General features: G+C 41.0%; 1 protein-coding gene across 4 annotated transcripts in view; it reads right to left on the minus strand.

The window, feature by feature from the left end:
• Positions 1-12,606: 12,606 nt before the first annotated feature.
• C1QTNF7 (C1q and TNF related 7) overlaps positions 12,607-22,478 on the minus strand; it is a 134,478-nt gene continuing 124,606 nt past the window's right edge. For all 4 annotated transcript variants that reach the window (XM_006144895.2, XM_006144897.2, XM_006144898.2 and 1 more), the window contains 2 exons: positions 20,094-20,339; positions 12,607-13,574 (listed from right to left, as the gene is read on the minus strand). In XM_006144895.2, coding sequence (XP_006144957.1) covers positions 12,943-13,574; positions 20,094-20,339 — 878 coding nt within the window. In that variant the 3' untranslated portion in view covers positions 12,607-12,942. The remainder of the gene's footprint in view (positions 13,575-20,093; positions 20,340-22,478) is intronic.

The following is a 22,478-nucleotide window of genomic DNA, read 5'->3' on the forward strand; positions in this document are numbered from 1 at the left end:
CCACCCCCAAAGCTTTCCTGGATTCACATTTTTGTCTTTGCAGATGAGTTCTAGGAGGAGGAGAGCTGCCAAAGAGAACAGGGTACTCAGGAAATATCTGAGGAAGACTTAAACTAAACCACTATCTGAGACTGACACTTGAATTTCCTGAATTTTATCTGGCAACCCTAGTGAGAAGTCAAGTGGGTAACTACTTCTGTGTGCACATATGTCAGTACACAAGTGGACTTCAAAGAGTTTATGGAAAATAGAATTAAAGCATGAGTTTATTTTGGTGCAAAATAATTTGAATCCATTCATAGCATTTTCATAATACGCATTTTCTGTGAACTCTGAGGACCACATTGAGTGGATGCTTATGTTTCCTGGGTTTTAGCCATCTCACATCCCAGCCACCTAATTATTTGCCAAAAATCTGACCAAGTGGAAAGGCTCAGTGCTTTAGTTTTAGTTCTGAGTCTAGTAAGACCTGATTTTTTTTTAGTCTTCCCAACCCCTATTATGGTTCCCAAGTAATTTCAGTGACAATAGGGGGTGCACAGTGCGCCAAAAATGTTATCTGGAGCTGTGGGAAGGATGGGCCACAGAGGCTTTGCCTTTTCTTGTTATTTATTTCAGCCAAGCCAGCATCTCATAATCTTGTAAAAGATAGCACTTTTGCAGTGTAAGAACATCTATCCAACCCCTTAGAGTTTATGATTTTTCTACTCCCAGCGCTCTCAGATCCTTTCTTGGAATTCTGACTTGACTGGGCAAGTTTTTACCTCAATAAATTCTGCCACCTCCGTGATGGCATTGGAGTGAAGCCATGAAGCAGCCTTCTAAATATTGCTGCTCATAAATGCTTTTGCCATCTGACAAATGCATTGGTTCTGAATGACTTCATACTGCAGTTAACCCATTGAGTTTATAGATCTGGGCTAATAAAAATGCAATAAAATGATGTCAACTCAAGGCTCATTTCCTTCCCTGTTTAAATTAGGATGGGATCATTTAAAAACATATAAACTGGGATTATTTTATCTTATTATTGCTTTAAAGAATCCTCTGGAATAGATATTCAGATATGCCACCAGAAAACTTTAAGGATGATGCTGTTTCATGCTTTTACCTACAATTTTAGAGGTTTTATTTATCTCTCTTCTTGGATTTTTTTTTTCCTCTGAAATTTTTTTTGAAACAAAATCATGTGTAATTACCCTATTCAAGTGTTTTTGTATAAAAGCTTTATGTAAAATATAATTTTAAAATAAAAAATCGAGAATAAAAATAAAAAATGTAGGAATTTAACTCTGTGTTAGAGCCTCAATAGTGAGCTGCAGTAAAATCTACTGAGGACTGACACACGTGGGAAGATTGTGAGCACAGACACCTCCCGGAGCGTGCTGGGCAGGCTCGTACCGTGATCTAGAGGCGGGTGGGGCTGGGGATGTATCACAGAGTCAGACCGTGTTGGGAATCTGTTCCTCTATCTGTCTGCTTATCTGAATTGCTCATGGAATAAATACATTAAAAAAAAAACTATTTTTATAACTAAATTTTTTTATTGCCAGTGTGCGTGCTCACTGGAGAGGGATATGAAGAGAGATAAAGAAAAAGGAGGGAAGAAAAAGTACTCTCACCATAAGACATGGTCAAGCTGCGATCCCTTTTTCTTCGTTCTGTAGGGATCTTGGGCACACGTGCACATGCATCTGGCATGTTTCTAAGATGTTGGGGCTAGAATTTGAACTGTAGTTGGCATGTGGTATCTTTTAACCACTAGTTCCTTTTAACCACTAGGCTACAGGGTGGGCCCCAAATTGCTTATTTATTTTTAGTCAGACTTTTTTTCTGTGCATGTGTGCAAACATACTTTAAAAATGGGATAATTACTGAAAACATTTTTTAGTTACCAATTTTGTGAATATCTTATGGTACCAGTACATTTTATCTTCTTCATTTTAAATGACTATATTTCATTGGTGAGTGTACCATATTCTGATGTCAGAAACTTAGGTTCTTTCCCAGTTTTACATAGTAGAAGGCTGGCTGCAAGGTTCTGCAATTAAAACTTTGTGCACATTATGAATTTTTTTCTTGGAGTATACTCTTAGAAATTGGAGACTGTGGTTTTTATACCTTAGATGAAACAGAAAAGAAGTATCTTGGCGGTAGTAAAAGGGAACTGGGATAAGGGCACACTTGGCGTTGCACTCTGCACCTCGTACATCTTCCGGCATGGGTATTTGTTAACTCGGGGCTCTCACAAGGGAATGATAACCAGTCAGGTAGTAATGTCTATAGAAAAGGTCTACTGGCAAATGTTGGCAAATGGGTAGGTTGTGGGGACTAGATAGACTCTGTCACCATGACGAGACTGTACAGAAGTGGGAACAACTTTGTCCTTGCCCTCAGGAGACATTCGGCAACGTTGGGAGATAATGCTGATTCTTGTAACTGTGGGGAGGGGGTGGAAACGCTACTGGCATTTGGTGGGTGAGAGGCCAGGGGTGCTGTCCTGCAATGCACAGGGTGGTCTCCTATGACAAAAAGTGGCCTGACCCCAAATGTCCATTACTGAGTTTGAGAAACCCTGTGGAGAGCACAAAGAAGAAGTATCAATATGCCTCTTGGAAACTAGAATATGGCACTGCAAATTACATGCTTTTTTCTTTTAATTTTCTTTCTCAAAAGACTCTTTAGTTGCCCAACATATTTGACATCTACAAACTACATCTGAGGACATATGAAGCCTGCGGAGAGTATGGTCTTTCTGTCAGGATTAATCCTGAGAAGAGTGTGTGTGTGTGTGTGTGTGTGTGTGTGTGTGTGTTTGTTCATTATAGGGAAACAAAAAATTTAGACATCCTGATTTTTCCAAGTATTGTGATATAGTGATATAATGATAATACTAACATATCGTTGGGTTCTCCTTGGCAGAACTAAACCAGACCCAGAGGGTTTTTACTAGTCGTTTGGGGCCAGTCTTTGCTCCTTAGGCAGAGCAAGAAACAAAGGTTGGTATATGTTAGGTTCTCTAGACTTTGCAGAGCGGTGTACAGTCTGGCCACACTGAGTATTTTCATCGTGCCTGAGCTCGTTCTGATTGTGAGAGGCTTAGCTCCCAGCTGAATAGGAGGAAAATGATGTTTAGTTGGATCAAAGGAAAGGAATTGAGGATGAATTGTTTCCCCTGAGAACAATGATCTCTCTGAAACTATGTCTCAAGGAGGGCTTGAGAGGCAGGGAGGTGCAGGGTGTGTGCTCAGGACAGAGCAGGGGCATTGGAGGAGAATGGGTAGGACTTTGAACCCCACATTTATTAAGACTTGGCTGTGAGTAAAATCTCTGAGCTTTGGTATTCTCATCTCCAAAGAGGTGATAGGAGCATACAGATTAGGATGAGCTGTATAGCTATTTGGCTAGAACCTTGCATCCCTGAATGCTCCACCAGAAACTTATTGTAAATTCAAGGGGGTGAAGGAGACTTATGGGAGGGCACTGTGGCAAAACCTTCTGTTCATCACTGCAATCCTTTGACTCAAAACTCCCATACAATTTTACTGTAGGTGGAGATGGACCATTTTTGAGACACGACAGCTCCTTGTGCATAAATTACAGGCAGACTTACACAGTGCTGGTTGTGTTCTTCTGCTATTCTCAAAACAGGGCATGAGTTTTATTGTACCAGCTGTGAGGAATTTTCTGTCTAGAGACAGAAGGCACCTAAGATGGGAGACCTGAGCTGGTCAATTCCCCCCTGCCCCTTCTGGCCCCCATCTGTTCTCCATCCTTCTCTGAATGGGAAGTCTGCATCTGTGCACTACATCATCCAGACTCCCGTTTCTGGGTTTTGCCAATGGGGGATCTAAGCAGGAGGGTAGAAGGAGAATGTCAGAGTAGGGGACTTTCCTGCCCTGGAGTTCATGCTTCATGATTCTGGCAGTGGCTGGGCTTATCTCCAAGCATAGCTCCTGTAGGATGGTCTCTCTCTTCCAAGTCTTCAGCTCTCCACCACCCCAGCAACCAACTTCCCCTCAGGCTGTGGGATACTAATGGGTTCCTGCTGTTGCTAGTCCTTGGATCCCTTATGTCCTTACTCGGTTCTTCTGAGCTGCCTGTCCTTCTGAATGCAGTTCTCCTTTTCAATGTGCCCACTTCCCGACTGGACTCTGAGTGGCACATTTCCTAGAGAGAAGAATCCACAAAGACCTTGGTAATGGCCTCAAGAGGCTTTGCTCTTCCTCCATTCTCAGGGTTAAGAAATAACCCGGTGTTGCCTCCAGGTCCATGTTTATACATAGGATTCTCCTTTCATAGGAGGGAGGTGGGAGTGATACTAAATTCTTTTTAGAAGTTAGAATGTGTCTTGAACCCAGTGACACATTGTGAAGGTAAAGTTACCATGCTCAGACAGGTGGTGGCATGGTAGTATCACAACTGCATCCATGTAGCAGAGGCCCTCTGTTCAGGTCCCAGGACCTCCTTGAGCACACCAGCAGTGCACACATGTCCATGATCTAAGCCAACGGAGGGTGGACTGTGCCATGGAAGACCCTGTGGGCGATGCCCTCCCCTCCCCACCTTTGTCTCTCATGGACTAAATAAATAAATACGATACCAAGCAAAAGGATCCAGCAAGGTGCTGATTACTAAGGAGGCACCCAGTGAGTGGTAACTGCTAGTATCATCAGATACTGATTGGTAATCTCTCAAGAAACTAGAAGGAAAAAGCGAAGACAGCAACATCATTGATGACGTAGGATGGCTTTTCCACTTCACCTTTCAGATCTGTCATTACACTGGACAAGAAAGGAATTGGATTCACTGACCCTTTATGATTGCAAAAGGATGCTTCCCTTGCTTTTTATAATTATCAAAGATAATTGCATATATTGTTGCACAGAGTATTAGTGTCAAAAGTCAGAGCCTTGAAGGGGAAGTCAAAGTAGCTCAGCTGAGAATAATTCATTCTTTTAAGAGTATTGGTTGGAAGGGCCAGCAGGTGGTGTAATGCTTAAGGTGCTGGACCGAGGCTTGAGCCCTGGACCTGGCAGCTTGAAAACCCACTGCGGGTGCATGTACACATGCACCAAAATCCCGAGACGAGAATGGAGGAGAGGAGTTGTGGCATGGCAATCCTCCCTGGGGGGTGATTTCTCACTTTCTCTCTCTGTCACTCTGTCTCACCAGTGAGCCCACACACCCTATAGCAAAATTATCTTTCTTAAAAAAAAAAAAAAAAAAAAAAAAGAGGGACCAGCAGTTAGCATAACGGCTATGTCGCTGGACTCCCACGTAGTCGACTGCAGTTCGTGTCCCGGACCCGGTGGCTTAAACTCACGCCAGGTGCGTGTGCGTGCGTGCCCAAGATCCTGAGAAGAGAATGGAGGAGAAGGGATGGTGGCGGGGCCATCCCCCCCTGGGGGGTGATTTCTTGCTTTCTGTCTCTCTCTGTCTGTCTGGCAAGCGTATGCACCCTATAGCAAAAACCTCTCCAAAAAGAAAAAAAAAAAATTATTGGTTGAAGGCAAGCCTTACAACTGCCTGTAGGATGAGATCTTTGCAAATGCCAGGTGCCTATAGTATAAAATACTTAGTCAATATTAACTAAACGTTATCAAAAGTTAGATTATCTCAGAGAAAAATCATTCTAGCAACACATTTCTTTTGTATCATGCAGACAAAATAAATGTGGTTTTGATCTGTATGGAGGTCACCTGTTATTTTGATTGCCATTTTTCTTCTTGACCTGGCACTTTTATTTTCTTTTGGGAGATGGTCTCCTCCCCATTCTCAGTTCATGTGATTTGGGTGGTACTCAAACTGTTCTGGGTCCAAGGGGTGGGCTGCAATTTAGGCCTTGCCTGAGAACACCCTGGGTCAGTGAGAACTAAAAGGCTGTTCTCCCCCTGCCTTTTGCTGTTACCTATGGGAGATTTTTTTGTCCCAGGAGCTTCAAAATGCAAATGTGGAGCTGCTGCATCTTTGTAATAAAGGCTAGAGTCTTCCGGAAAGTGAGCTCAGTACTGAGGAGAGCTCTCTGTAAAATAGGGAGAGAGGAAATCCTGGTGACAATGAGTGAGTACCAGATGCGGCTCTGAAATTTTTGTGAATTCAGTGAGCTCTTTTTCTTGAGTGATATTGAGTTGGTTCCTTGCTGTTGTATTCTAAAAAAAAAAAAAATTTTGTTTTTAAAATTTTTGTAGAAAAAGGAAAGGTAGTTTATTAGGTAAAAGTGAAAGTATGCACCTGAGAGGTAGGAGTGGCCCGAGCAGAGAAAAAGTGGCTCAAAGGCTAGTAATCTAGAACATCTTGATGAATTTGAGATCTTATAGGATCCTTCTGCTGTGACCACTCTCTCTCTTATTCTGCATTGTGTGACAGGAGAGAACTTGTCACTGACTTATTTATCACATTTTTATTGAGCACTTACTATAGTAGCTGTCATTGAGGGTCCAAAGATATGAATATCAGTGGAGCAAAATCTCAATCAAATAGACAAATATAAAAATATATGAACAATACAGTAATAGTACCATCATAAACAGGGTAAGGATACAGCGTGGTGGTTAGGAGTGAGGGCTTGACACAGACTGAGTCTACTGTGCCTCTTACTATTTACAGCATACATTTCTTAACTTCTCTGCTTCTGTTTTTTCATCTTTAAAATGGGGAGAATAATTGTAAGGACTCGATCCATTTAGTCTAGTATAACTAAATACGAAATAGTGAGTGAGCTGTGAACAATTCAATTTATTCTTACAGTTCTGGAGGCTGGGAAGTCCATGATAAAGCAGAATCAGTGTCTGGTAAGGGCTCACCTCCTGACTTATCATAGATGACTATGTTCATGATCTGTCTTTACGTGGTAGCAGGGGTAAAGCATTCTGAGGCTGCTTCTATCTGGGCACTAATCCTATTCATGAAGGCAGAGCCCTTTGTCTCAATCACCACCCAACAGCCTCGGCTCCCAATATCATCACATTGGTGGTTAGTTTCAAACATGTGAATTTTGGAGGGACGCAAACATGCAGACCAGAGCAGGGACCACGTGCACTAATCCAAGTAAAGCACTTAAGTGCTCAGTAAGTGTTCACTACTGTGACAGTGTCCATTAGCTCCCAGATGGTAAATAAGTGCATGAGGTCATCTGTGATTCCCCTCGGGAACAGGAAGAGGAATTACAAGAGGAATGGAAGTAATTTCTGAGCCGAGCCTTGAGAGATGAGCTAGTGAGGCAGACAAGCACAGCAATGGCGTTATGAGAAAATGAAATTCCCAAGGCATGCAAGGGCAAGGCATCCCAGAACTGCAGTTGTCTGTATGCATTTTTTTTTGATTCTATATTGCAAGTGGGTGATTTTTTTGAGTATGTGACTTTACAAGTAAGCAGAGGCTACTTCCCAAGAAGTCCACCATACCATAATAAGGGATGTTTGTACTAATATTAGGTAGGCTATCACCTTTGCCAGTGACCACATATGCAAAGGGCTTAAAAATGGCAGTAACTACAATGACATAACTAAAATATCCAAGGCAGGATTGGGATATAGATATGCCTAGATTAGGGAACAATTACTCCAGAACTTGCTTCTCTTTCTCTCTCTCTGTCTCTCTACATCGTCTGTAGATAGCTCCATTTTCAAATGGTATTAAGTATTGTGGTGGTTAAAGAGCTCCTAGGCTCAAGTCCAATGAGAAAGAATAAGATTCTCTTCTCTAGATTTCCCAGCAAAATTTCATTGACTCTAATTGAGTCACCTGAATCAAGTATTTTGGCGAGAGAAATGCTGTGTTCTGAGGATCAGGCTGAAGATTTACATACTGGAAGAATCAGTTCCACTGAGAAGCTCACCTATTCCATACGCAAAGGAGATGGTCCTTGAGAAGGAAACTGATATTGTCACCAGAGGAAGAGTCTGGGATGCATGCCTGATAGTAACACTCATAGGTGTTCCAAACAGCTTTTGAATTGTAGGAATTAGAATGGCTATTGCTAGATTTTACCCTCTTAGTGACATGACCAGCATTTGCGTTTTAGAAGGACATACCCAATCCAATGTGCATGATGGACTGGGGTGCTATGGCTGTAGGCAAAAGGTCAGCTACGGAGTTTTTACTAATCGGGAAGCGACGATGAATATATTCATGAAACTTTAGCACTGGGAATGGACAAGTGTAATGAGTCAGATGTACTTTTAGGGCTAGAACCCTAAGAATTTGTGCTGAATAGAAAAATTCAGTAGGGACGGGAAGAAAGATGTCTAGAATGGACCCAAACTTTTTGGGTTTTGTGACAGGGTGGGGAGTGATGCCATTTACTGAAAGTGGAAGTATAGAGGGTGACAGAGAGAAGGATGTAAAGCAGAAAATACTTAATGTACTAAATTTATTCATGTTCATCATCTTTTTCACAGGGCGGTAGAGAAAAAGTACATTTAAAAATATATAAAATCTATTTTTCATCATAAGAAACATGACTCACAATGGTAAATGACCTAGGAACGCCCTGGTGCGTGCGTGGTGCAAGGAGATGCTGTGCCCTATAAATGTGTACGGCACGGAACATGCCGTGCATGGCCGCAGTCTTGCCTTTTTCGTTTGTTTTGCCTTCTCATTTTCTCCTCACCTGCACCTGACTGCTGTTTTCTTTTGTATTCTATCTGTCTTTTTATGTGGCTTGAAACCCTTCTGGAACAAGTTGATATATAGTCAATGGTTATTATCTAATGTATGTTCATTACAAGTCAAACTTCACAAAGAATGATTGGAATGAGATTTCAAATTTTTAAAAACAAAATTGCTCTTCCACTTTCTTTGACTCAAATATCCATAAATGTGGATAAATTTTCTTTTCTGTAGGGAGTGTTTTCTTTTGTATTTTTTTTTTTGACTTAGTGTGTACACACTAGAGAGAGAGAGAGAGAGAGAGAGAGAGAGAGAGAGAGAGAAATCCCCTCCCAGGTGGGATTGCCATGCCTCAATCCCTTCTCCTCCATTCCACCTCCAGTATCATGGGCATGTATCACATGAACCTAGTGAGATTTTCAAGCCATGGGGTCTAGGACTTGAACCTTGGTCGGCCATGTGGGAGTCCATTGATGTAACCATTATGCCATCTGCTGGCCCCCACTTTTCTTTTTCTTTCTTCTTTCTTTCTTTCTCCTTTCTTTCTTTCTTTCTTTTCTTTTTTTTTTTTTAAGGAAAATAAGACACTTGTATTTGTTTAAGATTTTACCCCTTTACTACCAAGATAGGCTTTCCTTTCCTGTGTCAGTGCTCTGACCCTACATCTACTCCACTGGAAATTTCAAAATAAAATTCATCTCTGGGTATAGAACCAATAAAAGGAACTTTAGTTCAAAGGCTACTCAAAATAGACATTGTAATAGAGAAACATTTTAAACAATGCTCAAAAACCAAATGCATTTGTGTGTCATGATGAGAAAATTTTAATCATATAACAATCTTGTGAATTATTATGCAATACATTTTCTATTTCCAATCATGGAACTCTAACATACTAGGAAATCCAACCATTTTTCACAGGGCCCATTATTTTCATGTTCTTCAAGTTAGCTACTTTATTTTTTTCTTTTTTTGAGAGGTTTTTGATATAGGGCGCGTGCGCTCGCCAGAGAGAGACAGAGACAGAAAGTGAGAAATCAACCCCCAGGGGGGATGGTCACGCCGCAATCCCTTCTCCTCCATTCTCCTCTTGGGATCTTGGACACGCATGCACACGCGCCCGGCATGAGTTCTAAGCCACCGGGCCCGGGACGTCAACTACGTGGGAATCCAGCGACATAGCCATTACGCTAACTGCTGGTTCCCTTCATGTTAGCTACTTCTATTGGCTGTTTTTATATGTTTTAGTCTGGAATTCTAGCTTCTGCCATTACCTAGAGGCAGGTGAATATCTCAAACCATCTTCACTCTCTCTTCTTTGGCTAATCCCCCTAAGGGCCTCTTGGTCCCTGTCTCAGAAGGAGAGCAACAGGTGTACAAAATATGGATGACAGAAGACAATGGGAGCAAAATAGGTCTCAAAGACAAGGAGTCAAACATGGGCCTTACTCAACTGCTTTTTCTTTCTTCTATTTTTTTTTTTGAGAAGTTTTTGCTACAGGGTGTGTGCACTCACCAGAAAGAGAGAGAGAGACAGAGAGGCAGAAAGCGAGAAATCACCACCCGGGAGGATGGCCACACTGCAATCCCTTCTCCTCCATTCTCTTGGGCACGCATGCCCAGTATGGGTTTAAGCCACAGGGTCTCGGACTCTAACCGTGGTTGACTACATGGGAATCTGGTGACATAGCCATTACGCCAACTGCTGGTCCGTACAACTGCTTTTTCTTTGTAAATTTCAACTGATAATGAATGACCCCAACTCTGTAACACATAGGGGCTCTACACTTTCCATGAATAAAGTTCCCCATCTTTAGGCTGACATTCAAGGCTCTTACATATGTAACATGGTCCACTGATTCCACTTCTGGGTCTCTGTTCTCATTTCTGAACTTTATCCTCATCATTCTCTTTGTCTCAAATACCCTTTCCATGACTTGAGCACACCAAGTCCTATGCATCTCTTAGGGACCAATGGACAGAAAATATTTCCCTATCTCTCCTCTCTTATTCCCTAACTGTAAGTAAATATTTCCCTGTCTCTCCTCCCTCATTCCCTAACTGGAAGTAAATATTTCCTTCTGTTTCTTGGCATTTAGTCTTTCTACTCAGTTTAGCACTTTGCACATTTTAACATGTTCATTTTCAGAATTATAGGTAATTTGTGTGTGTGTGTGTGTGTGTGTGTGTGTGTGTGTGTGTGTGTGTGTTTCTTTCTTGTATCCTAAGAAATGTGATGTCAGGGGCTATGCCATATTCATTTAGGTGTTGCTTTGTCTTCACGGAATCCAGTAAGGTGATTCAAGCAGAGGAGATAGTCAAATATTTGTTAAATGAATGAGTGAAGATAGAAATACACAGAAGTAGGGAACTAGCAGATGGCATAATGGTCACGTCTACTGAACGCCCATGTAGTTGACCGCAGTTCAAGTCCTGGACCCAGCGGCTTAAAACTCATGCTGGGTGCATGTGCATGCATGCCTAAAATCCCAAGAGGCAAATGGAGAAGAGATTGTGGCATGGCTATACCCCCTGTGGGGTGGTTTCTGGATTTCTGTCTCTCTGGTAAGTACACACAGAATCCAGTAAGGTGATTCAAGCAGAGGAGATAGTCAAATATTTGTTAAATGAATGAGTGAAGATAGAAATACACAGAAGTAGGGAACTAGCAGATGGCATAATGGTCACGTCTACTGAACGCCCATGTAGTTGACCGCAGTTCAAGTCCTGGACCCAGCGGCTTAAAACTCATGCTGGGTGCATGTGCATGCATGCCTAAAATCCCAAGAGGCAAATGGAGAAGAGATTGTGGCATGGCTATACCCCCTGTGGGGTGGTTTCTGGATTTCTGTCTCTCTGGTAAGTACACACACCCAATGGTAAAAATCTCTCTCTAAAAAACGAAATACATAGAAGGAGGACTAAAAGATAACAAAAAAGGGAGAGTAAGGGATACTATTAAATGAGCCAAAGAAGGAGGAAATGAGATATAATTATGGGTGAGATTAACTGAGCAATTGCAGTCCATTGGGGAAAAAGAGGCAGACACAAATTAGAGAGTGGAACTAAGAGGTTTAAGACTTGGAAGAGACACACCTATTCACATAGACATTTGGTCTCTCTTGTTCACTCCTCCTATTGTCTTATTCATAAAGCAGTAGTCATGTGCTTTGCTTTATTCAAATATCTCGGAAATCCATGAGAAATGATGTCTTACCATAATGTGAAATAGCTTCTTTGTGAGAAAAGCTATTGAGACAAAAGATTTGGAAGAATGTTTTCACTTCCATCTTTATTTTCACTGCCCATCTTAAGCCTCCTTTATCTCTAAGTTTTTCACCCCCTCCTGATTGAAAATAGCAACGAGGTATTGAAGGTGAGATAGGGAGGAGGGAAGATGCAAAATTCTTTGTTTTCTTTGTATCCACCACACTCATACATAAACACCTTGGCATGCTTAGTGATTTTCCATGTGTAAAAATGTTTTTCGGCTCCCAGCCCCAGTAATAGCAGGTCCTGTGTGCCAGCAGCACTGAACTGGTCTGTTACCATGGTACTCATCACACAGAATTATAACACTGGGTGTGCGAGGTAGGGATTTTGTTTTACCTCCATATTAAAGATGAGCACCAAGGTGTCTGATTTATACAGGCTCATTGAAGAGCTGTTGTCCAGTACCTAGTGGTTAAGGGAAGCTAGATCCCATGTGGCTGACTGTGGTCTGAGTGCCAGCATTCAGAGATGTGTCTGGGCACATGTGGATGTGTACACCAAATTCTGACATGAGGGAAAAGTGCAGGAGAAGGGGTAAAAATAGTTGTTGAGTGAATATATGTATATATAAACATGAAATGAATAGCACAATAAAATAATCACTTTTCTTTAGCTTGCTTGCAAACAACTTTTTTTTTTTACTTACTATATAGCCTTTAGAGAATTGTCAAAGATTTGATCTAAGACGTTATAATTCTCCTAAATAATAGATAAGAATACTATTTTATGAAGATTTAATGAGGGAATATCACTTCCAGCTGGTTTTATGGCTCAGGGCACTTAACAGAAAAATCATTAATGCTGTCTTTCATTCTTTCAAGAGGATTTTTATCTGGTATTATTGTTTTTTTACATTTTGGTGTGGTCTCAGTTGTTTGGCGATTTGTCTTCTGGTCATTTGTTTTGATAGGTTCTGGTAGAACTATCTGCAAATATTCTGGAATTCGAGTGGGAATGCCCTAGGGTTCCATTCCTGTTTGTTCTGCCTGCCAGGACCCCAGATTAAAACAATGTGTCTGCCCCAGGGATCTGGGAACACTCTGGTCAGCAGTCCGATCACAGTTCATCGTCTTCTGATATGGAATCTAGGTAGTCCGTGTCAACGTATAGGAGGAATCCAGAGAACAAGCTGTCTGCCCAGCCTGGGTCTGAGAAGAGGCCGTTCTGGTCAGTGAAGAAGATCTCCAGCCACACTTCATCTTCTGGCTGAAGGTAGATTACTGTGGACCCGGAAGCCACATCATGGTTCCCTGTGTTGGCATCAAAGGTCCTTATCCGGTACTGCCCATTGTGCACCAGCCCGATTGCCAGATGCTTATTAGCCAACGTGATATCATAAGAAAAGTAGTAGATCCCTGGGAAAGCACAGATGAACTTCCCCGTCGCGGGGTTGTAGTGCTCGCCCTCGTTGAAGAGAACCTTGTTAAATATAATAGGGAGTCTTTCTTCTGGGTAGCTGGTTGTGATGCCAACAGAAAAGGCAGATTTGAGCACGATGCTTCCACATCTGCAAACTCCAGGCAGCCCTGGGTCCCCTGGCTCTCCTCGGTCTCCCTTAGGTCCAGGAGGTCCTACTGGACCCACTTCTCCTTTCTCTCCCTCTGGCCCCGTGGGTCCTTTCTTCCCAGTTTCTCCTTGGTCCCCTTTCTCACCAATGAGACCCAGTGGTCCAGTTTTACCTTTCAAACCTTCAAAAGAGTTTATAGTTTAATTAATAGTTTCTCTAAAAACAGTCACAAACAGCATTTCTGCAAGACCCAGCAAACCCTAACTTTGTCTTTTTAGTCAACCTTCCATGGTGTACTACTAAAGATAAATCTATAGAAAAAATGATATATTACAAATGGAAATAGACAATTTTCACCAGAATTTCAAGTCAAATCCCTTGAGTATGTGAGAAATAATTTAAATCCCTAAGGGTTAAGATCATGAACTCTCATCCAATGATGGGTCATCTGCCACTGAATTATTCACAACCAGGTATTATTAACTACGGGAAGAGTTCTGTGTGTACGATACTGTTATTCCCCAAGGTGGATTCACAGGGACAAACAGAACCCGACAAATGCTTAAAGGCTTTCAGTCTCATGCTCCATTCTGCTTCTGTTAGGATAAAAGATTTAATCAAAATAACATTCACTTATATTTATTATTTATTATATATCAGGGACAGTGTCAGGTGCTTTATTTGCATGCATTATCTTATTTAAGTCTCATAACAACTTTATGAACCAGGAATTATTGCTACTTCCATTGCAGATGAGGAAACGGAGCGGCAGAGAAATTATTTTGCTCAAGGAAACAGAAGTAGTGAGTGATGGGCCTGTGATAAGAACTCATGCCTATCTGACTCTGGAGCCAGAGCATACCTGGGCAGTGGCGAGGTGCCTGGTACAGAGCAAGGGCTCAATATACTGCAATATCCAAGACACAACAAATAACCACTATGCAGCAGCCCTTTTTAAAGAACAAAGCTGAGTCCCAGAGAAGTGAAGAAACTTGCTTCGGTCACAGGCGAGGACTAGAATCCAAGCCTTCTTAGCTTAATGATCAAAATGCCTCTTACCTGCGGGTCTGGAGTCAAGAATCCTAGATTCTATTTGGTTCTGCCACTAAATGGTTGTATCATTTTAGGCAAATCCCTTAATTTCTCTGGGCCTCTTTATATACAGAAAAGACAAAAGCTGTGAAAGGATTTCAACAAATTAAAAATCACCATATTAAAAAGCACCATAAAAATCACAAGAATATTTTCTGTGTCCAGTTTTTTTTGTAGCTGCAAACTAACTCTAAGTTTCTATAAAATGGTGATTGTGGTTAAAATTAATAAACAAAATTCATTTAATTTTAAACAATATGTAATGCCACGGACTTAATACTATAAAAGATGTCATTCAATTTTATGAACAAATCAATTTCATAAATATTACTTATAAGATAATATTTTCTCAAAAAGTATTCAAATTATTGGTAACCTGTAACACACTTTTATAGTTAGGGAAAACATATTGTTGACGTATTGTGTAGTTTCACTTTTAAGTATGTATTTGTTCTTGATAACTTTCTTAAGCTAAGCATTTTAAAATCATAATAGTGCTTTGATATAATTTATTTGAATATCATACACACATCAATGTGTGAGTTTGATAATTTGATCATTTCTCAGTTGTTTGGTAAAGTTAGCGATGAAGTGTTAAGAGTAAATTTGAGGAGAATTAAAGCTCTAACCTTAAGATACCAAATATCTTGTTTTAATAATTCTGGAAAGTGATCGTTCAACAATTAATAATGCTTAGATGATGTTAATAATGAAAGCGATCCTTACTTGGTGAGTCAGAATCAGCATTTATTGAACACAGTACTGTCCCTTAGTGGTAGACAACTTTTATTATTATTATTTGTACACTAAATCGCTATACATCATTTAGACTGTGAAGAGACTACGCAGCATCACGTACACCGCAGTCCAGCCCTAGTTGAGACTATTACACATCCTCGCCAACAGATCATAAACCTTATCTGTGTCGCACAAGTGTCTCACCTCTCCATTTTTGCCTTTTGTTATTAGGTTGAAACTACTGTTCTCAGCCAGCACACTCTCTGATATTTATTCCTTGAAGTAAAATCCTAATGACCTCATCCTCAATGTTTGCATCCCTCTGGCCCCGTTGCTAGAACTGGAATATGAACACTATTTTGCTCTTCAATTCACTTTGCAATCAAAGGCTGCATCTTCTGCATTGCCATTTTACCTTCAATAGGAGCTTAACTTTGTCTGTCTTTATCCTTAATAAATTATCCTTGCAATCATAAAAACCACTTCGATTTCACTAATAATTCTGACATTAAGGTTTCATCGCATGCTCACATCCTCCAGCCTCTGTGATTTTGGACAAGTCACTTCTTGTCTGGGTCTTAATAAATGTCCTAGTTGTGATACAAGGACATTGAAAGTCCGCTCCAAACTCGGTGAGCACAGAGCACTAAACGACAGCTTGGCAGATCTGGGGTCACTGCCTAGTGCAGCCATTGGTTGTTAGGTGAATTTGAAGGGGCTCGAGTGCCCTGGCTTTAGTCTCCTAGTCCATAAAACAAAGACATTTAGCTAGAGTGCCATCTCCTTCTCTCTTAAATTCTTTAAGACCAAACCATAAATACTGAGATGCACTTTCACGACCTATCCAAGAAAAAGTCTTCGCAACTCAACGTTTGGATTTTCAGTAGTACAGGTAATAATACACTGAACTGCGGGGTGATACCTGATCATGGATCAGCTGTAACAATTTACGATGTTCCTTACTCTTTGCATAAAGAATTTGCTTATGTGCTAAAGACCTACACATTAAAAGTAGAAATAAGGCGAAAATCATTCTCCCTCTCCCTAGTCAGTCAACTTGTGCTTGTGTAGAGGATAATTATGGAATAAAGGTTAGTCTAAGGATTTTTTCTTATTTCTTGATAAAATTGGTCTACTTAGATTTAATCTTCAGTGACATTTATTTCTCCCATTCATCTGTCCATCCATGGATCTATGCATGCACAGATCTACTTATTATTTAATATGATCACCATTCACTCATGCCAAGTCACTGTGCTACCAAACTGAGCAACATGAGTGACACCTTCCCTACCCTCAAGTTAGCTATTATTGCTTATTACCTTGTGATATGCTAATATGGGTCATAGCTAAGTTCATGAATACCAAAATCCATATAATAATCTGGAATGAGGTAGTTCTAGTGTTATTTGAAGATATTTGTATGGATACACTTTCATATAAAATTAAATGTTAATAATATGTTACAATAATAATTGCTATAGTCCAGTGTGGGATACAGATATTCTTGAAGAAAATTTATAATTCAATATAATAAGCTCTATATTTCCCATTTAGGGTAGGGAAGTTGAACAAAAATATGCTTGATTCTCCCTGATTTGCTTGGGGTGGATATGGTGGGGATATTCGTCAAGGGCAAATGAGTGAGAAGACATTTGTGGTGGCATGAAAGGACAGAGAGAACAGAAGCTCCCAGTTACACTTTGCCCAGCTGTGCCACATTAAAAACATATCCCCAAAGCCAAAGGACTCTGTTCCTGTAGTTTGTTCAGTGAAGTATGCTTCTCCCTATTGATCATACAGCAATATACAACAAATTTTTTTTGAGGAGTTTTTTGCTATAGGATGCGTGTGCTCACCAGAAAGACAGAGACAGACAGAAAGTGAGAAATCACCCCCAGGGGGGATGGCCATGCCACAATCCCTTCTCATCCATTCTCCTCTTGGGATCTTGAGCACGCATGCACATGTGCCTGGTGTGAGTTTAAGCCACCAGGTCCTGGACTTGAACCACAGTCGACTACATGGGAGTCCAGTGACATAGCCATTACGCTGTCTGCTGGTCCTGATCATATAGGAATTTTTAACCTTTCCTTTATTGGTTGTTATAAATCCTATGTGTACACATGTGTATATTGTGTTTAAAATAATGTCAGCTTGGAAGGTTATTTTATTTTTGAATCACTTGTAATATTTGTAACATTATTATTATTGCTAATTATAATTATTGCCAATAAGGTTATGGTGGGCTTTAGATGCTAAATGAAAGTTCCTGGCATAGAGTAAGTGCTTAATAAATGGTTATTATTATTACTATCACCATTATTATCATTATGACATATTGTAATTATATGGTGACATATTGGCCTTCTCTACACAAATGTCTGCTTATCAAGGCAAGGACAATGTCTTAGTCATGTTTGTGTTCCCAGTGTCTAGAATAGTGTTCTCAGTCAGGTGCAATTTCACACTGCCTATATTACCATATTCTTACCCAAGGGACAGGTGGCAAGGTCTGAAGAATTTTTGGTTGTCATAGTTGGGGAGGGAGTTGTTGCCATCTTGCAGGATGTCGTTAAACATCCTGTAATGCATAGGGCAGCTACCCTATAGTAAATAATTATTCAACCCTAAATGCTATCAGAACAAAAGCTGAGAAACGCTAGTCTTGGATAATATTGAATATTAATAGATGCACAAAAACTTGTTGGATAAATAATGCACACGTGCATGTTGAACGAATGAATCGATAAACAAGGGAAATAGCTGGTTAAAATTGTAGCAATTCTGAAATTTCATCTGAATGCATAATCATATATATTTTTAAAAAACATTAAAACTACCTCATAAAACAAATTACTCATTTATAGTTTATTATATGGCCTTGGGTAGTATGTATTTAGCCATGACCCGTATTTGCAGATCAAAATGTAAGAGGCAGTAACAGCTAACATTTACCGAGAGCTTACTACACAACAGTCATTCTGTGGAGTGTTTTGCATGCATCATTGTCCTTAAAATTCGCAGTCACCGTTACTAACACAGAGACTCTGAGAGGCGATTTGCCCAAGGACACTAATTTAGTAAACAAAGGTGCCAAGGTCTAAACCTGTCATTGCGACTACAACGCTGGCTTGTGCAGCCACTAAATTACTGCTTCCAGACACAGAGAACGAAAAGGGCCAGTAAGACCCCACAGCCACTCCTCACTTAGCGACCTGCCTGTTAACAACTTACAGCCGGTCCTCCAGTTCTCCAGCTGGGGAATCCCCTCGTGCAGTCTCTGTGAGTCTCGGGACGCCCCTTTTCAGTCTTCGTCTTCTCCCACAGTCGGTTAGTGTTCTCTACATGAAGTGCTCACAATCATGCAGGGCCATATATTTTGCTTATAAATTTGTACTTTATTATGTACCCATAGTAGTATTCAGAGTAAATAAAAACAATTATTCCAGATGTATGTTATTGTGCTGCAGGGTGTCTTGTCACTTTCAGGCATATATCTAATGCATGCTTCTTGGTATGGATAAATGACATTACTCTAGTGTGGTAGCGGGTGACACCTATTCAAAATACATGCTCCGTGACACCATGGCACACGAGATACACACTGAAGCTCCTCGCTTTCTGACCAGCTGACTTACCCACCTAATCTTAAGAATGGAACTCGGGTGTTAAGTAAGGAGTGCCTACATAAACTGATGTTACAGTATTTCAAAGAAATTCATGATCATGACTCCAATATTTATATTCACAGGTGTTACCTTACAGAAGCTTTAGAAAATTACATTAAAAGTACTTTTGTCTTATGTTGAACATTTAATCCAAAGGTTCTTTATCTAACATCAAACAATGTTCATATGCTGGGTGGCTATTGATTTGCTAAATATATTTACATGGCAAATTCAGAATAAATTATTACCCACTAATCTGAATATATTATGACAATGTTTCACAGAAGTCCAGTAGATCAGGTGCGATGATTAGATAGAGACATATTTCTTAGATCCATTGATTTTTTTTCCCCTTCCTATCTTTTGTCCCAACTTTTACACTCAGAAACTTGTTTTAAAGATTGATTCCAAACACTTTCCTCTTTTAGAGTTGAAGGAGCCTCTCTAGGATTTCAGTTCAGTTTACTCTGAAAGACTGCAGACCTTGGCAAGTTTCCTGGGCCAACTTTACTTGTAGGGAGAAAAAAGTGAAAATTGCTGAGAGACTAGGGGGTAACTGTGTTTCTGTATAGAGTTACAAGAGATCTACTTTTTAGCTGCCATAGGAAAAGTGGGACAATGGTGAACTAGGAAAGGGAGGGTAGGCAGTGCTCTTGTCATTTCATCTGGGAGAGAGAAAATCTAGAAGCCCTTACGCATCTCTGCTCAGGGTATTAGTGGGATGGCATCTGCGCATCTGGCTCCCAGTTCTCCTCTAGGTCTGGCCCTCTCCCCTCCTGCCCATCTGTCTGTCTGTCCAGTCATGCCCTTGTGCATTCCAGCCTTGCCTGCTAGCTGGGGTAGCCGGTGGTTCCTGGCGTCAGAGTTTGAGTCCAGCTCTGGCAGTCCCTAGCAGTGCAAGTTCTTCTCCATCCATTTTCAGTAATTCGTTCAATCACATTATGGTTCAATATTCTCATCTATAAAATGTGGTACTATCCGCTTGAAAGAGTCGTCATTGTGATGAAGGAAGGGTTAAGGTAAAGGATTAAGGATTAGGGCAGCATCTGAAGCACAGTAACGGCTCAAAACTTGTTAGGATGGATGAAGGTGAAGTGGAGAAAGGCTTTAAGGAGCAGTACCCATTAGAGAAAAAGAGAAAGGGGAGCAGTGTGAAGGTGGGGACAAGGGGTGTTTTATAAAACATCACCGCTTATTACCTGCTGTTCCCTTTTCACCTTTCTCTCCTTTTCTGCCATCTCTGCCATCTCTTCCTGGAAGGCCGATGCGACCATGGGGCCCAGGGGAGCCATTTGCTCCAGGGGGTCCTGGAGGTCCAGGTAAGCCAGGGATACTACAGATATATTTCGGGGAGTAGTTCTCTCCTTTGAACTGATTACCCCGAGGTTGTCCACTTGCATAAATTGCAAAACTTGTCACATAGAGCAAGACAAACATCTTTGGCTCTGTAAGAGAAATATATGGGCATCAGTGCATAGTCTCAGGGTCAGGGAGTTGACAGGGTTGACACCATTTTTACATAAGAGTGGGCATTTGCAACAGTGCACTCCAGTGTTTGCATATCTGTAAAATCCTGTCATTAGAAACTAGTAACACATTATTGATACAGAGTTTTCAGTGCCCTACACAGAGGTTGGTGTAGATGAAGGACTGATTAAAAAATTTCCAAAATAAATCACTGTGTCTCATTTGTTCTGTGGAAATCATGATAGACTTTGAAAAATGACATTTTTCTTTTTGTGGAAGCAACATATATTATACAAATAGAAAATTAGAGGTGCAGATGAGTAAGGTAAATGGCAACATCATTTTCTCCACCCAGAAATAATTACTGTTCACATTTTAATACATATATCTTTCCAGTCTTTATGTCACGAACAAAAGTGATATCAAATCATTCCTACAATTCTTTACCATTTTAACTTAACTCTATATCATGAACACTTCACCTGTCAACACTTAGTCATAACATTAAAAAATATTTGCTTGGGAACCAGCAGTTAGCGTAATGGCTATGTTGCTGGACTCCCACGTAGTCGACCGCGGTTCGTGTCCTGGACCTGGTGGCTTAAAACTCACGCTGGGCGCGTGTGCATGCGTGCCCAAGATCCCGAGAGGAGAATGGAGGAGAAGGGATTGCGGCGTGACCATCCCCCCTGAGGGGTGATTTCTCGCTTTCTGTCTCTATGTCTCTCTCTGTCTGCCTGGCGAGCGCACGCGCCCTACAGTGAAAATCTCTCCAAAAAAAAAAAAAATTTGTTTTTGGGCTGGCAGTTGGCATGGTTGGTTAAGGGCACTGGGCTCCCATGTGGCCGACCATGGTTTGTGTTCTGGATCTGGAGGCTTACTTTCTCACTTCCCTTTCTCTCTCTCTCTGGAAAGATTACAATAATAATAATAAATAAAGCTAAATAAAATAATTCTTTATAAAAATTTGCTCCTGTCTCTACTATCTTTGATGTATACAATCTCCCATTATAGACATTTAAGTTGTTCCTAGTGTACTGCTGAAATTCCATCTCATCTTCTCATGAATCTGTGATCATTTTCTTAGAATTTATGCCATTTTTTAAAAAAAGATTTATTTATTTATTCATTCATTTATTTTAATTTTTTTTCTTTTTGGAGAGGTTTTTGCTATAGGGCATGTGTGCTCTCCAGAAAGATAGAGAGAGACAGAGAGACAGAAAATGAGAAATCACCCCCTGGGGGAATGGCCACACCGCAATCCTTCTCCTCCATTCTTCACTCAGAATCTTGGGCACACATACATACGCGCCCAGTGTGAGTTTAAGCCACCAGGTCCAGGACTCAAACCATGGTCTACTACATGGGAGTCCAGCGACATAGCCATTATGCCAAATGCTGGTCCCACATTTATTATAATTTGATGAGAGAAAGATAGAGAGAGAGAAAGTGAGAAGGCAAGCCAACAGGTCCAGGATTCGAGCCATGGTCAGCCATGCGTGAGTGTCCAGCACCTTAGCCACCATGCCAACTGCTGGTCCCCAGAATTTATGAACTTTTTAAAGCAGAAGAAAGAAAGAAGCATTTTCAGGAAAACCATTTTGTTCACTTGATAATCATGTGTAATGTCAATCAGTGTTAACTGGAGTACTGTGCATGTCCTGAGGGGGGTCTCAAACTTTAAAATCTACAGAATGTAATGCTATTGGTGTCCCATTGAGTTTTTAGCACTGGGGCACAATTAAAGAACTGGGCGATGGGACCAGCAGTTGGCATCATGGCTATGTTGCTGGACTCCCACATAGTCAACCACGGTTTGAGTCCAGGACCCAGTGGCTTAAACTCACGCCGGGCACGTATGCGTGCATGCCTAAGATCCCAAGAGGAGAATGGAGGAGAAGGGATTGCAGCGTGGCCATCCCCTCTGGGGGGCTGATGTCTCACTTTCTATCTCTCTGTCTCTCTCTGGCTGGCTGGTGAATGCACACATCCTATAGCAAAAAATCTCTCTCAAAAAAAAAGAGCTGGGTGAAATTAAACCGTGCCTGATGCCATGTGCTCTGAGTGTTCAGGCCGTAGGTCTCTTCTCTGATTTAATAAGACTTGGGTTTTCCCTT

This window comes from Tupaia chinensis, unplaced genomic scaffold, assembly GCF_000334495.1.
Source record: "Tupaia chinensis unplaced genomic scaffold, TupChi_1.0 Scaffold000138_1, whole genome shotgun sequence".
NCBI lineage: Eukaryota > Metazoa > Chordata > Mammalia > Scandentia > Tupaiidae > Tupaia > Tupaia belangeri.